Raw genomic sequence first — 14203 nt, forward strand, 5'->3', positions numbered from 1 at the left:
TTCAGTAGAACAGGTGATGTGGGCGCACAGCCCGATCACTACATTAGGCACCACCAAGGCCGGATTTACCATAAGGCTCTGTAGGCACGTGCCTACAGGGGCCTGATGATGGAAAGGCAGCTCAATCCCCTCATCTAATGCCTCCTTCCTTATGCAGAGTCTCGAGCTGATCGTAAATGAGGTTACTCACCCAGCTCGTGTCCTAACATGATCTGACAAACACACCTCTGGTTCTCTTTAAAGTACATAAGGATTCATAAGTTATGGGACTATACAGTATAATGATGTGCAGCCTGTGTAGATCTTATTGCTTCTTAATACTCTGAGAATTCCCATCATATGGAACGTATGATCTAAAATACATATCTCACATTCTAGCTACTACCCAGGAGAACTCACCAACATAGAGGTCACCATTAATGTTCAGTTGCCGCATCATCCCCGGCGATTTCCCTGTCTTGGCACCATAGTCATCCACCGTCACTTTTCCTGACTGAACATCCCTGCAACACAAAAGTCACTTATAATAATAGTAGTCAAAAAAAATAAATAATATAATGCTTTTTTTTTTTTTTTTTTTTTTTTTAGTTGCTATCTATAATCAATGACAGTGTTTTAGCACGTTTATTATTATTAATAAGTATTCATATAGCGCTGACATCCTCTGCAGCGCTGTACAGAGTATATTGTCTTGTCACCAAGAGGGGCCCACAATCTAGTCCCTACCACAGTCACATGTCCATCATAGTCTAGGCTCAATTTAGAGCGGAGCCAATAAACTAATTGGGTAAGTCACTCTGGCTCACTGCCCCAGCCTGGCTCGCCGTGTGATCCACACCCGCCTTTCTGGAGTCACATCGACCTTCGTCACTTCGACGCCTGGTCCATCTGATGGCTGCCCGGCAAAAGAGTACTCACTTTCTTGTTTTCACTGTCCTCACCTCTCTCTCTCTCCTTTATCTTTCTCTCTCTATTTCTCTGTCTTCCCCAGGGATCGACTGTGGGGCATCTGATTCAAAGTATCGCTGCAGAAGCATCTTGTGTGCCTTACATGGCAGCTGACGAACCCCCCCCCCCCCCCCCCCGGTCCTTCTTCTGGGTCCACCTTTTCATACTCCTGTTTATGCTCTATATTCTATACCTTGTATACTTAACCTCCTTGGCGGTCTGATTCTTTCCAGATTTTAGGGTCTAAAAGCGGTGCAATTTTTTTCCACTCTTTCAGACCCTGAAACCTGAAAAAAATCATTCTGGCAGGGAGATCTGCAGCAAAAAAAAAAATAAAAAGTACCTTCCTGGGCTCCTGTGCTGCAGTTTTCTCTTTGCCCACAAGATGGCGCTAATATACATATAAACGAACTTCTCTATATTTCTCTAATATAGAGAAGTTCGTTTTCAATATTAGCCCCGCCCCCGATAACGTCACGCTGCCACCACCGCTCTGCTGCTGCCACCACGGCTGCGCTGCTCCAACTGGCTGCCGGGTCCCTGGAAGAATAGCGGGGACATGGGGGATCCCGGCGGCCAGGGAAAGACCCCACACTGCCGGGGAGAGAGGCTGGAGTCCCGCTGCGCAGCGAGATCGCGTGCGGGACTCCAAAACTACAGGTAAAGCTCTGCAATGCCTACCCCTACCTGAGCTCGGGATCACCGCTAACAGCTTATTTTTTCTACCCCGAGCTCAAGTCGGGAAAACCGGCAAGGAGGTTAATGTATCTACTGTATGCATCCACTGACCCTGTTTTGCCCAAATCGATTCCGGGCACAACTCTTGTTGCACTTGGCGAAATAAACATGATTCTGAATGTTTTTGGGTTGTGGGAGGAAAGTGGGGTGCCCGGAGGAAACCCATGCAGACACGTGGAGAACATACAAACTCCTTGCAGGTGTCCTGGAAGGATTACAAATCACTAGGGCCCCACAGCTGCAAGGTGAGAGTGCTAACCACTACACTACAGTGCTGCTTTAAAGAGAAAACGTAACCAAGAATTGAACTTCATCCCAATCAGTAGCTGATACCCCCTTTCCTAGGAGAAATCTTTTCCTTTTCACAAACGGAACATCAGGGGCTCTCTATGGCTGATATTGTGGTGAAACCCCTCCCACAGTGTGATGTCAGGACCATGGTCCTGAAAGTTTCCCATCTGTGAACCTCATTGCATTGTGGGAAATCGCTGTTTGCAGCGGTTTCCAACTGCCAAAAAAAGCGAGAATCTGGGTATAAACCTAACTAATAATAGGAATAGCCTATATAGATATAATTATCCAAATTTGTTTAAAAAAATTAAAGAGAATATGAAAAATTGGGCAGCAATGTGTTTATCTTGGACAGGTAGGATGAATGCATTTAAAATGATTTCATTGCCTCAGATATTGTATTTATTTCGATCCTTACATATTCCTATTAAAGATACAGATCTTAAGGATCTTCAGAATGCTTTGAGTAGATTTATTTGGAAAGATAAAAAACCTAGGATTAATATTAATGTAACATTTTATCACAAAACTTTGGAGGATTATCTGTTCCCAACCTGAAAAAATATTATTTAGCATGTCAAATTTCTCAATTGTCTGCTATAGAAGCTAATGTGGACTCCCCTAGATGAGTTGAAATGGAATCTTCTTTATTATCGCCTTTTACTTGGCAAGGTTTAATGTGGGCCAATAGCCCAAAAAATTCAATAAATATTTTGTCTAGTACTCAACACTCTCTGATTTTATGGAGGGCAAATAGGTTTAGATTTAATCTACAAAATAAAGTATCCCCACTAATTAAAATTACCGGATGCCCAGATCTCCCAAAGAAACTTTGGTTGAAAAATCTCTTATGGAGGTTGGATCTACAAACTTCTTTCTCGAAATTGCGTCATTTCTGTAAATTTGGAAAATTGCTTACATTGAGAAATATACAGAAAAAGTGGTCATTGTCTTTCGAAAATTTTTTGGAATTTTCGCCTTTTATAATTTTTGGAATCGATATCTGAAAACTAGAAATTTACAGGAACCAACTCAATTTGAGAGGGTTTGTATGTTACAACCTTTAACCTATTTTGGTTCCTGGACGTAGAAACTACGTCCAGGAACCATGCGTGCTCCCGCGCCCGATCGCGTGCGTGCGCGCACACTCCCGGCCGCGGATTTGGTAGCCACGGAATCAATGTATCAGGCTATGGTGCCCGATCACTGATTCCTCTCCCCCGCTGAAAAAGCGACAGCTTCTCTCGGAAGCTGTGCTTTTTCTGGCCGTTGCCTCCCCCCTGCATCACTCTAAGTGTGTGTTACGCTTAGAGTGACGTCATGTAAACAAACTCATGGCCGCCATCTTGTGGCCAAAAAGTAAAACAACTAAAAGTAAAAAAAATTAAAAACGACACACAATTACATTATAAAACTATAGTTTACATCCCACCCTCCCAAAAATACCCAAATAAAATGTTTAATATAAAAAAAAAAACATTACAATAAAAAAAAACATGTAAATATTTACCTAAGGGTCTAAACTTTTTAAATATCAATGTAAAGATGAAATATTTCTATATTTTTTTCATTTTAAACTTGTAAATAGTGATAGATGCAAAACGGAAAAAATGCACCTTTATTTCCAAATAAAATATTGTCGCCATACATTGTGATAGGGACATAATTTTAACGGTGTAATAACCGGGACATATGGGCAAATACAATACGTGAGTTTTAATTATGGAGGCATGTATTATTTTAAAACTATAATGGCTGAAAACTGAGAAATAATGATTTTTTCAGTTTTTTTCTTATTCTTCCTGTTAAAATGCATTTACAGTAAAGTGGCTCTTAGCAAAATGTACCCCCCAAAGAAAGCCTAATTGGTGGCGGAAAAAACAAGATATAGATCAGTTCATTGTGATAAGTAGTGATAAAGTTATAGGCTAATGAATGGGAGGTGAACATTTCTCAAGTGAAAACGACGGAACGCGAATGGGTTAAGGAAAGGAAAGATCTCATTTATATATTCTAGCATGATCAATCCTAGACCTGACTTTAAACACAAACTTATGATTAGATGGGAAGAAGATTTAGGGATGGAAAAATCTTCTATAGAATGGTTTGATGCATGTACTTTATTATCTAACAATAGTTTATATTATTCAATTTTAGAAACATCCCTTAAATTACTTCATAGAGCATACATAACGCCACATATGATGCATCGTTTTAGTAATAGCAACTCTGATCGGTGTTTCAGGAATTGTGGAGTAAGGGGAGACCTCATTCATGTTTGGTGGTCATGTCCAAGAATTGCAAAATTTTGGAATGAAATCAATAAAAAAAATTAATAAGCTTTTAAAAATTCGTATTAAAAAGGACCCTTGGACCTTTCTTTTAGGTTTTCAAATTCAACACATTTTAAAATGTGAACAGAAATTAGTTCAGCACATCTTGTACAGCTAGAATTACAATAGCAAGAAGATGGAGGTCTCCCCGTATCCATGTTTCTGAAACTTTTACACAAATATCTAATATTATGATTAGTGAGAGAATAAATGCGATGCTAAATGATAGTATGCCCAAATTTAATAGTATCTGGTCAGGATGGATTGATGATCTAAAAGTCAGTGGTCTCTACTATACCCTAAGGCCCCGTTCACACTTGCGTTTTGGCAAATAAACGGACCGGATCCTGATCGGATCTTGACCTGATCCTGATCAGAACCGTACGGTTCCGATCCGGATCCGGTCCTTTTGTATCAGGCATGCATCAGGCTGCCATCCGGATCCGTGGCAAAAAATAGCGAAATTTAAAAAAAAAATGTTGGGGTCAGCAGAAGGTGCACCTGTAGAATCAGGTTCCTCCGCTGTAGGCCTCACCTCCACCTCCGACATACTGCCAAACAGCTCCAGCACGTCTGTCACTGCTGCTCCACTCCAGACATGCTTGGCCCATGTGTCCCCATCCGAAATGGCCACTTGCATACGCATAGGAAGTGGGGTAGAACGTCAGGTTTTTGTAGGTAGTGTGTTCTGTGCCTTCCGTTCCCCATTGGTTTCTGTGTTCCTGATGGTGCTGTCAGGCTCAGGTCCGGCTCCGGTCCGGGGGCGTGGGCCGGAGATCCGGACCCAAAAAATAGCGCATGTTGGAAAAGAGTCTGGATCCGATCCGGCTCCGTACTGTACGGAACGGACACGTGTGAACGTCCGCATAGACTTTACATTGCTATGCGGAACGTACGTTCCGTTTGCACAGTATGCGGTCCGGATCAGATCCGGAAAATCCGGATAGCGAACGCTAATGTGAACCGGGCCTAACAATACTATAATTTCTTTAATCTAGTATTTATTAACCATTATTTTATTTTTCATGCTTTATCTTCTTGATATTAATGTTTTGACATATATCGGTCAATGTTTGTTTGATTGTCTATTTGTTATGACAATCAATTGTTATGTATTACATGATTTAATTTGCTATATGTATACATAATTGTTGGCAATGTTTAGGTTTACTGCCAATAAAGAACTTTGAAATGCAAAAAAAACGAGCATCATCTCCTTCCACTGACATCCCCTGCCAGCAGTATAAATGTCACCATATGGTAAATGTCAGAATGTAAATCAGGGAGAGGAAAGCTTTTACAATGGGCAAACACTAACTTAATCATTTATACATAATTATTGTAAAAAGGAAGCACTTTTTTGTTACATTATTTTCACTGGAGTTTTTCTTTAAACTCTGGCTTTTTTTTTTTGTTACGGTCACCTAAAAACTGTATTGGTAAATCTCCAGAGCTGATGATCCCTTTTCCATTTGAGTTTATGCCCCCCTTTGTTACAACTTGGTGCATTGTTCTCACCGTACAGCCTTTACCCGGTGCCACCTTCCATCACTGAACGTTCCATTCACCATTATGGCAACCATTCCGCTACCCAGGTTGTAGCTGCAGAGGGGAAAAGAATGGGAAAAATACAATTACATTATATTAAACAAGAGCAGGTACCTGGCTCAAGTTTTACTGCAAAAACTCCCCCAGAAATCATCACCTCAAAAATGTCACTTTACACTTACTTTGCATGTGTGTTTAACCCTTTCGGGACCCGCTGCCTGACCCCCCTTAAGGACGAGACGATTTTGCATGGGGGGTGGGGGGGTCAGGCAGCCAGATCCCGAGTGTGGCTTGCTGGGCTGTGTGTCCCCTGTGTAGCCAGCAGCTTTTACTCACCTCCCAGGCTCCAGCAATGAGCCGCTGTGCTCCCCTCCACTCTCGCCGGCATCCTGGCTCACACTGACGTTAAGTTCCGGGTCGCTGCTTGATGACGTCATCAAGCCGGGACCCGACACGTCAGAGCAAGCGGGGATGCCGGCCAGAGTGGAGGGGAGCACTCTGAATAGGTTAAACAGCAACTGTAAGCTAAAAAATAACTCGCCACCAGTGGCTAGCTTATGTCCACTTTACCAGGTAAAGGTTGAAATCCAGCATTTCCTGATATTTCACCCCTTAAGGCACAAGCCCTGCCTACCTGACATTGGTCCTTGGCTGTAGGCTTGTGCGCTTAGCCTTCTGGGTAGCGATGTCCTCTCCATCATCCCGTGAGGGGATCTTCTGTGGGCAGCTTTTTTTTTTTTTTAACAGCACTTTGTGTGGAATTCTGTCTGATTGTGCTGCCATAATTCACATTCAATACTACGGCAGGTGATGATATCGCAGTTATACCACCTATACACTTCATATTTGGAGGGTAGGGAAAGGGACCCCTGAACTACATATGTGCTGAATTGTAGCCCCCCAGCTCCACGAGATAGAGTTTAGGAACCAATCTTGTGAACAGGTAGGGTTACAAAAATGGTTTCATTCAGCTCATCTAAATGTTGGTACTCTCTTCTGAGACAGACATTGAAACCTGGCCAGTTAGTGATGGAGAGAGTACAGATAGACTGTATCACAATGTCACTGCTTGTCATTTGAACATTCTGCAATAGTCTGTTTGTAGTAACCGACACATCCACAAGATGGCAGCATACAGTAAGGAAATACCATGCAATTGCTATCTACTGTATACATTAATGTATGATAAATGTACCGTAATCTATAATACTGTATGTTAAGCCTCATCTACGCGGTACAATTTTCCATCAGATAGACGGCTCTATTAGATGGATATACTAGGAAATTGCATCGTGTGTAGAAGTCCAAATTGTTTCAGATCAATTCTGCGAAAGATTTTGCTTTGATAAGTACCCAAAATCTAACGCCATCCGACTCTGGACCGGTTGGAAATTATCTAATAGATCCGATCTGACGGAAAATTGTACTGTGTAGATGAGGCTTAAAATGAATATTTGATCATGTATGTAAAATGACAATATATGAGGATCTCTATCCACTATGTGTCTAATGTAGGTTTTTGCAGGATGCATGGTTCTTGCAGTTCACATGGTCATTTACTTTCCCATAGATCGGCCCGCTGTAATTCCCACCCATTCTCACGGTCATAATAATGGACTGCAAGAAAATACAAAAAAAGCATTTACATGTATCATCCCAGCTTATCACCCATAACCACCTGGGGCTTCCTGTTAGGTAATTTCCTTACGGTCACAAAGAAACAAAGTGGAGAGGAGTGGGCGCAGTCAGGGCCGGGCCGAGGCAGAGGCAAGAGAGGCTCCAGCCTCAGGGCGCAGTGTAGGAGGGAGCGCACAACTCACTCAGCTATCACTCCCCTATTGTGTTTGAAGATACATGGCAGTGACTGCAGGCCAGATAACTAGAGAGAAAGGTGTTGGTGCGGGGGGGGGGGGGGGAGGTGTTAGGGGGCCTGTGGCGCTTCTTAGTCTAGTAGTAATCAGTGTGTGACAGCTGGGGTGGAAGGGATGGAGGGGCGCACTTTGGTGTCTCAGCCTTGGGTGCTGGATGACCTTGTCACGGCTCTGGGTGCAGTTCACATTTATATAAACCACAACTAGAATGGAAGGTAGATCAAAATTTGGTACTGATTGTTTAAAGGGAATTTAAAGAAAGCAGCATTTTGTACGGTACGGTGTAGCTTCCTTGTAAGCAGAATAGAGAAAAGCGGGGCACCACTTCCTCATAAAAATCTCTTTATTTTCCAGCTGGGCATAAGCAGGTACAAAAAGCAGTGGGGATGTCAAGTGCCTTTTGTACCTGCTTACAGTGGGTTGCAAAAGTATCCGGCCCCCTTGAAGTTTTCCACATTTTGTCACATTACTGCCACAAACATGCATCAATTTTATTGGAATTCCACGTGAAAGACCAATACAAAGTGGTGTACATGTGAGAAGTGGATCGAAACTCATACATCATTCCAAACATTTTTTAAAATAAATAACTGCAAAGTGGGGTGTGCGTAATTATTCGGCCCCCTGAGTCAATACTTTGTAGAACCACCTTTTGCTGCAATTACAGCTGCCAGTCTTTTAGGGTATGTCTCTACCAGCTTTATACATCTAGAGACTGAAATCCTTGCCCATTCTTCTTTGCAAAACAGCTCCAGCTCAGTCAGATTAGATGGACAGCGTTTGTGAACAGCAGTTTTCAGATCTTGCCACAGATTCTCGATTGGATGTAGATCTGGACTTTGACTGGGCCATTCTAACACATGGATATGATTTGTTTTAAACCATTCCATGTTGCCCTGGCTTTATGTTTAGGGTCATTGTCCTGCTGGAAGGTGAACCTCCGCCCCAGTCTCCAAGTCTTTTGCAGACTCCAAGAGGTTTTCTTCCAAGTTTGCCCTGTATTTGTCTCCATCCATCTTCCCATCAACTCTGACCAGCTTCCCTGTCCCTGCTGAAGAGAAGCACTCCCAGAGCATGATGCTGCCACCACCATATTTGACAGTGGGGATGGTGTGTTCTGAGTGATGTGCAGTGTTAGTTTTCCATCACACATAGCGTTTTCCATTTTGGCCAAAAAGTTAAATTTTGGTTTCATCTGACCAGAGCACCTTCTTCCACATGTTTGATGTGTCCCCCACATGGCTTGTGGCAAACTGCAAATGGGGCTTCTTATGCTTTTCTGTTAACAATGGCTTTCTTCTTGCCACTCTTCCATAAAGGCCAACTTTGTACAGTGCATGACTAATAGTTGCTCTATGGACAGAGTCTCCCACCTGAGCTGTAGATCTCTGCACCTCGTCCAGAGTCACCATGGGCCTCTTGACTGCATTTCTAATCAGCGCTCTCATTGTTTGGCCTGTGAGTTTAGGTGGATGGCCTTGTCTTGGTAGGTTTACAGTTGTGCCATACTCCTTCCATTTCTGAATGATCGCTTGAACAGTGCTCCGTGGGATGTTCAAGGCTTTGGAAATATTTTTGTAGCCTAAGCCTGCTTTAAATTTCTCAATAACTTTATCCCTGACCTGTCTGGTGTGTTCTATTGAATTCATGGTGTTGTTGCTCCCAATATTCTCCTAGACAACCTCTGAGGCCCTCACAGAGCAGCTGTATTTATACTAACATTAGATTACACACAGGTGCACTCTATTTAGTCATTAGCACTCATCACTCAATGTCTATGGGCAACTGACTGCACTCAGACCAAACGGGTCTGAATAAATACGCACACCCCACTTTGCAGTTAAAAAAATGTTTGGTATGATGTATGATTTTCGTTCCACTTGTCACCTGTACACCACTTTGTATTGGTCTTTCATGTGGAATTCCAATAAAATTGATTCATGTTTGTGGCAGTAATGTGACAAAATGTGGAAAACTTCAAGGGGCCGAATACTTTTGCAACCCACTGTATGCCCAACTGGAAAATAAAGGGATTTTTATGAGGAAGTGGTGGCCCGCTTTTCTCTATTCTGCTGAATCTGACAAGCGTTGTGGATGAGCACGCTCCTTGTCCCACCTCCAGTGGATCCGCCTTGCTGCATTTGGTGCCAGATACTGTTCCTCTTTTCCACATATTAATGTAGTTTCCTATTAGTTTGACGAGTTGAGTTTGAAAACAAAAATAAAAGGAAAATGCACTGACACTCCCTGCATTTAAGCAACCCCCCGCCCCACACACACATTAATGTGAAAAAGCATACTTTAACGGAATTAACTTGCAGCCCAAAAATTAAGGTTTACCACGTTACAGCACAATGGTCAAGATCCAATTCACCTTTTCTCCTACGTTTTCTCCTAGGAGATATTTTCACACCTCGGGCCCATATGCAATTCCCTTTTTCTCCTGAGTTTTCTCCTGGGGGGATAATTTTTCATCTTCTATTGAAATTAACTTTCCAGCACTTTACAACTAAAAAAGTACAATCAAAATTACTTTGAGTATTTTTTGCTTCCTGGTGGCTTAAAAGGCATTTTAAATAGAAGAAGAAAAATGATCTCCTAGGAGAAAACTCAGGAGAAAAGGTGAAATGGATCAGGCCCTATGTATTTTCTCTCTGCCTTTGTAGGAAGAAAGCCCTTACAATACATAGATATATGTTACTAATTAAATAAAGAATAATAATCATCGACCTGCATTACTAATTACAAAGGCACACTGCTTATTATACGTTCTATATTAGTAATTATAGCAGTCTAATTATCAATCAGTGTCTATACGACTGCTAGTAATAGGTACACATCATAGCTGATGGGAGGATGTCACTAAAGAAACCTGTTCATTAGTAATTATGGCAGACATGTTACTAATTACTTTTATGCATGACTAATTATGGCAGGAGGACATGCCACAACACTATTATTAACATACATTATTATGGGAAACGTTGTTTTCTAATGTTAGGAATGAATTACAAAATATGGGAGACATCTAAACATAAGTGTATATCACCAACTTAAAGGGGAACTGAAGTAAGAGGTATACGGAGGCTGCCATATTTATTTCCTTTTAATCAATACCAGTTGCCTGGCAGCCCTGCTGGTCTATTTCTCTGCAGTAGTATCTGAATAACACCAGAAACAAGCATGCAGCTAATCTGGTCAGATCTAACTTTAAAGTCAGAAACGCCTGATCTGCTGCATGCTTGTTCAGGGTCTATGGCTAATAGTATTAGAGGCAGAGGATCAGCAGGGCTTCCAGGCAACTGGTATTGCTTAAAAGGAAATAAACATGGCAGCCTTCACATACCTCTCTCTGCAGTTCCCCTTTAAACCTTGTACAATGCTAGAGCAGGGCTGTGCAAAGTACGGCCCTGCGGGCCAAATCCGTTATATAGGCGGGCCGGAACCTTCTCCCTCCATTGTCTCCATCCCGCCATCCTTTAAAAGTTGTATGCAGCACGCTACACCACAGAGAACGCACCGAATTACTAATTTCAGCTGCAATCTCCATGGCAATGGCCGCGTCATGTGACATACATGCATGCCGCCATTATGTACCAGCGTGTCACATGACGCTGCCGTCACCATGGAGACTGCCGCTGGAATGAAGGATTGGGTGAGTTAAAGAGACACTGAAGCGAAAAAAAAAATGATGATATAATGAATTGGTTGTGTAGTACGGATAATTACTAGAAGATTTGTAGCAAATAAAATATTCTCATATTTTTATTTTCAGTTAGATAGTGTTTTTTTATAACATTGCATCATTCCCTGATGTTTGCAGTTTACACACTACTCAGCATTCTAAATTATTTTACAGAGCAGGCCAGTGAACTTTTGAACCCTTTTCTGCAGAGAAACAGAAATTACAATGACTGACAGTTGAGATAACAAGCTTCAGAAGACAGAGCTCTCTGGGACTTTGAACGTCATGGAGCTCTGTTGCATAGATAACAACTAGAGTTTCTTAACTCTTCCTGTACTGGAAACTATATAACACTCATGTCTCTGTTCCTAATGTTTTACAGTATTTCTAAGCTGTACTACACATACAAATCATACCATAATTTTTTTTTCCGCTTCAGTGTCTCTTTAAAACCAATCACCCTCTGTCTGAAAGGAGCACAAGAGGGAGTGAGAGAAAGTTGCAGCGGGCCACATTGTAGAGAAATGCGAAATCTTTCTCGACTGAGTTGACCAGTCAGGATCACTCGTGCTGAGAATCTAGTGTGTGTAAAGAGCCTAGGGTCAGGGGCCCCTCTAGCCATTTTGTCACTCCAGGCGAGAAATCCTGTGGCGCATTCCCCCCCCCCACCGTGGTTGCCCCCAGCCCCATACCCCCCACCCCCGTGGTGAACTCCACCCCAAAGCCCCCCCCCCCCCCCCCCCGAAAATAATCATAATGCAGCAGTGTTTCACCAGAAAATCAGAAAATATACTTATTGCGGCATGGGTTCACCAGAAAATAGTTGTAATGCGGCAGATCGTTTCACCAAAAAATACACTTATTGCGGCATGCACTCACACACACCACACACAGTACACACCACACTACACACACACACAGTACACACCATATATATATATATATATATATATATATATATATATATATATATATATATATATATATATATATATCTATATCTATATATACACATACATACATACATACATACACACATACACACATACATACACACACACACACACACACACACACACACACACCGCGCACACACACCATACACACACAGTACAAACACGCTATACACACGCACAGTACACACACTACACACACCACACTATACATGCACACACACTATACAAGCGCACACTATACACACTACATCGCACACACCACACTATACACACGCACACAGTACACATACACTATACACACACACACTAACACACACACACTATACACACGCACAAACACAGTACACACACACTATACACACGCACAAACACAGTACACACACACTATACACACACACTATACACACGCAAACACTATGCTGCTACACTCAGTCTCTACATCCATGCAGCTACCAGTAGCGGAGAGAGGGGGAGTTTAGACATGCCAGCAATTAGAGTGGGCGAAGTGCATGCAACCAGGCTAGCTGTCTGTAGAGATGTTGCGAACTGTTCGCTCGGCGAACATCTCTGGGGCTTTTACTACTTCCGGGTCGCTCTGACCCGGAGTAGTACGCCTGCGCTGCCCGGCGAAGCGCGTCCTAGATCGCGCTCCTGTTGCCGGGCACTCTCTGCGCATGTGCGTGACGTCGTTCATGACGTCACGCACATGCGCAGAGAGTGCCCGGCAACAGGAGCGCGATCTAGGACGCGCTTCGCCGGGCAGCGCAGGCGTACTACTCCGGGTCAGAGCGACCCGGAAGTAGTAAATGCCCCATGTATTCAGAGATGTTCGCCGGCAAACGGTTCGGGAACCGTTCGCTACATCTCTAGCTGTCTGACAGCTCTGCCTCTGTTCCTGTGAATACTAGGTACCAGTTACTTGCTTGAAGGAACTGTTCAGAATGAATGAATCAGTTATGAGTCAAGACTTACTTACCTTCTTTGAATCATTGAGCTGAAGGAACTGAATGAATTAGTGAATCAGGTATGAGTGAAGAGTCCGGACTCAGGAGCTGCTGCTGTAATCTGATCACTGAGTGAGCTGAGAGGAGTTCCTTCTCTCACTGACTCATTACTGTGCTCCTTTGAATCATTGAGCCGAAGAAACTGAATGAATCAGTGAATCAGTTATGAGTCGAGTCAGGCACTGCTGTTGCTGCTGCTGCTGTAATCTGATCCCTAAGTGAGCTGAGAGGCATTTCTTCTCTCACTACCCAGTGCAAGCTGCACCCCTCCCTCCTCCTGCGCTCCAGGCAAACATTTGTACTTGCCTGGCGGTTGAGACGGCACTGCCTAGGGTATTGTTCTCTTAATCATCCCACCTGCTCTGTGCCACTCTATCTTATAAGCTAGCATTACGTCTGTACAGTCCTTGACCCAAATTGGGGGTCCTCGTGTTTGTATACGAGGCATAATACTAATTGTACTCTGATCTATTGAGCATACCCTGACTAAAGATTACTTTACGATTCACTGGATCACCAACAGGAACAATCACAAATTATCATTTTGGGTGACAGAGATCTTGGGTGAGAACATGGCTTCAGCCACAGAGGATAAAGATAACAGCTCAGTGTTTGTTTGGGTCTCTTATATTTTTGGGGAGTTAATAATTACCTAAAAACAAGATTGCCTTCCTGCAGGCCGAGAGAAATGAAGTCACTGTTTGGCCTCATGGGGCTGTCGCCTCTCCACAGCAGGAGGCCGTCCTTCACAGTTGTCTTAAATCTCATGAAGATGTTGGTACGAGATCCCGACACCCTGGAGAGAAATGGAGTTTGTGTTAAGGTATAA

The 14203-nt window shown here is 42.9% G+C and overlaps 1 protein-coding gene across 2 annotated transcripts in view; it reads right to left on the reverse strand.

Moving 5' to 3' along the window:
- Positions 1–14203, reverse strand: part of LOC137528865 (pikachurin-like) — a 328823-nt gene that overhangs the window by 3895 nt on the left and 310725 nt on the right. For both annotated transcript variants that reach the window (XM_068250585.1, XM_068250579.1), the window contains 3 exons: positions 14027–14170; positions 5829–5912; positions 400–503 (listed from right to left, as the gene is read on the reverse strand). In XM_068250585.1, the coding sequence (XP_068106686.1) occupies positions 400–503; positions 5829–5912; positions 14027–14170 (332 nt within the window). The remainder of the gene's footprint in view (positions 1–399; positions 504–5828; positions 5913–14026; positions 14171–14203) is intronic.

This window comes from Hyperolius riggenbachi, chromosome 1 (genome assembly GCF_040937935.1).
Source record: "Hyperolius riggenbachi isolate aHypRig1 chromosome 1, aHypRig1.pri, whole genome shotgun sequence".
In the NCBI taxonomy this organism is placed as follows: Eukaryota; Metazoa; Chordata; class Amphibia; order Anura; family Hyperoliidae; genus Hyperolius; species Hyperolius riggenbachi.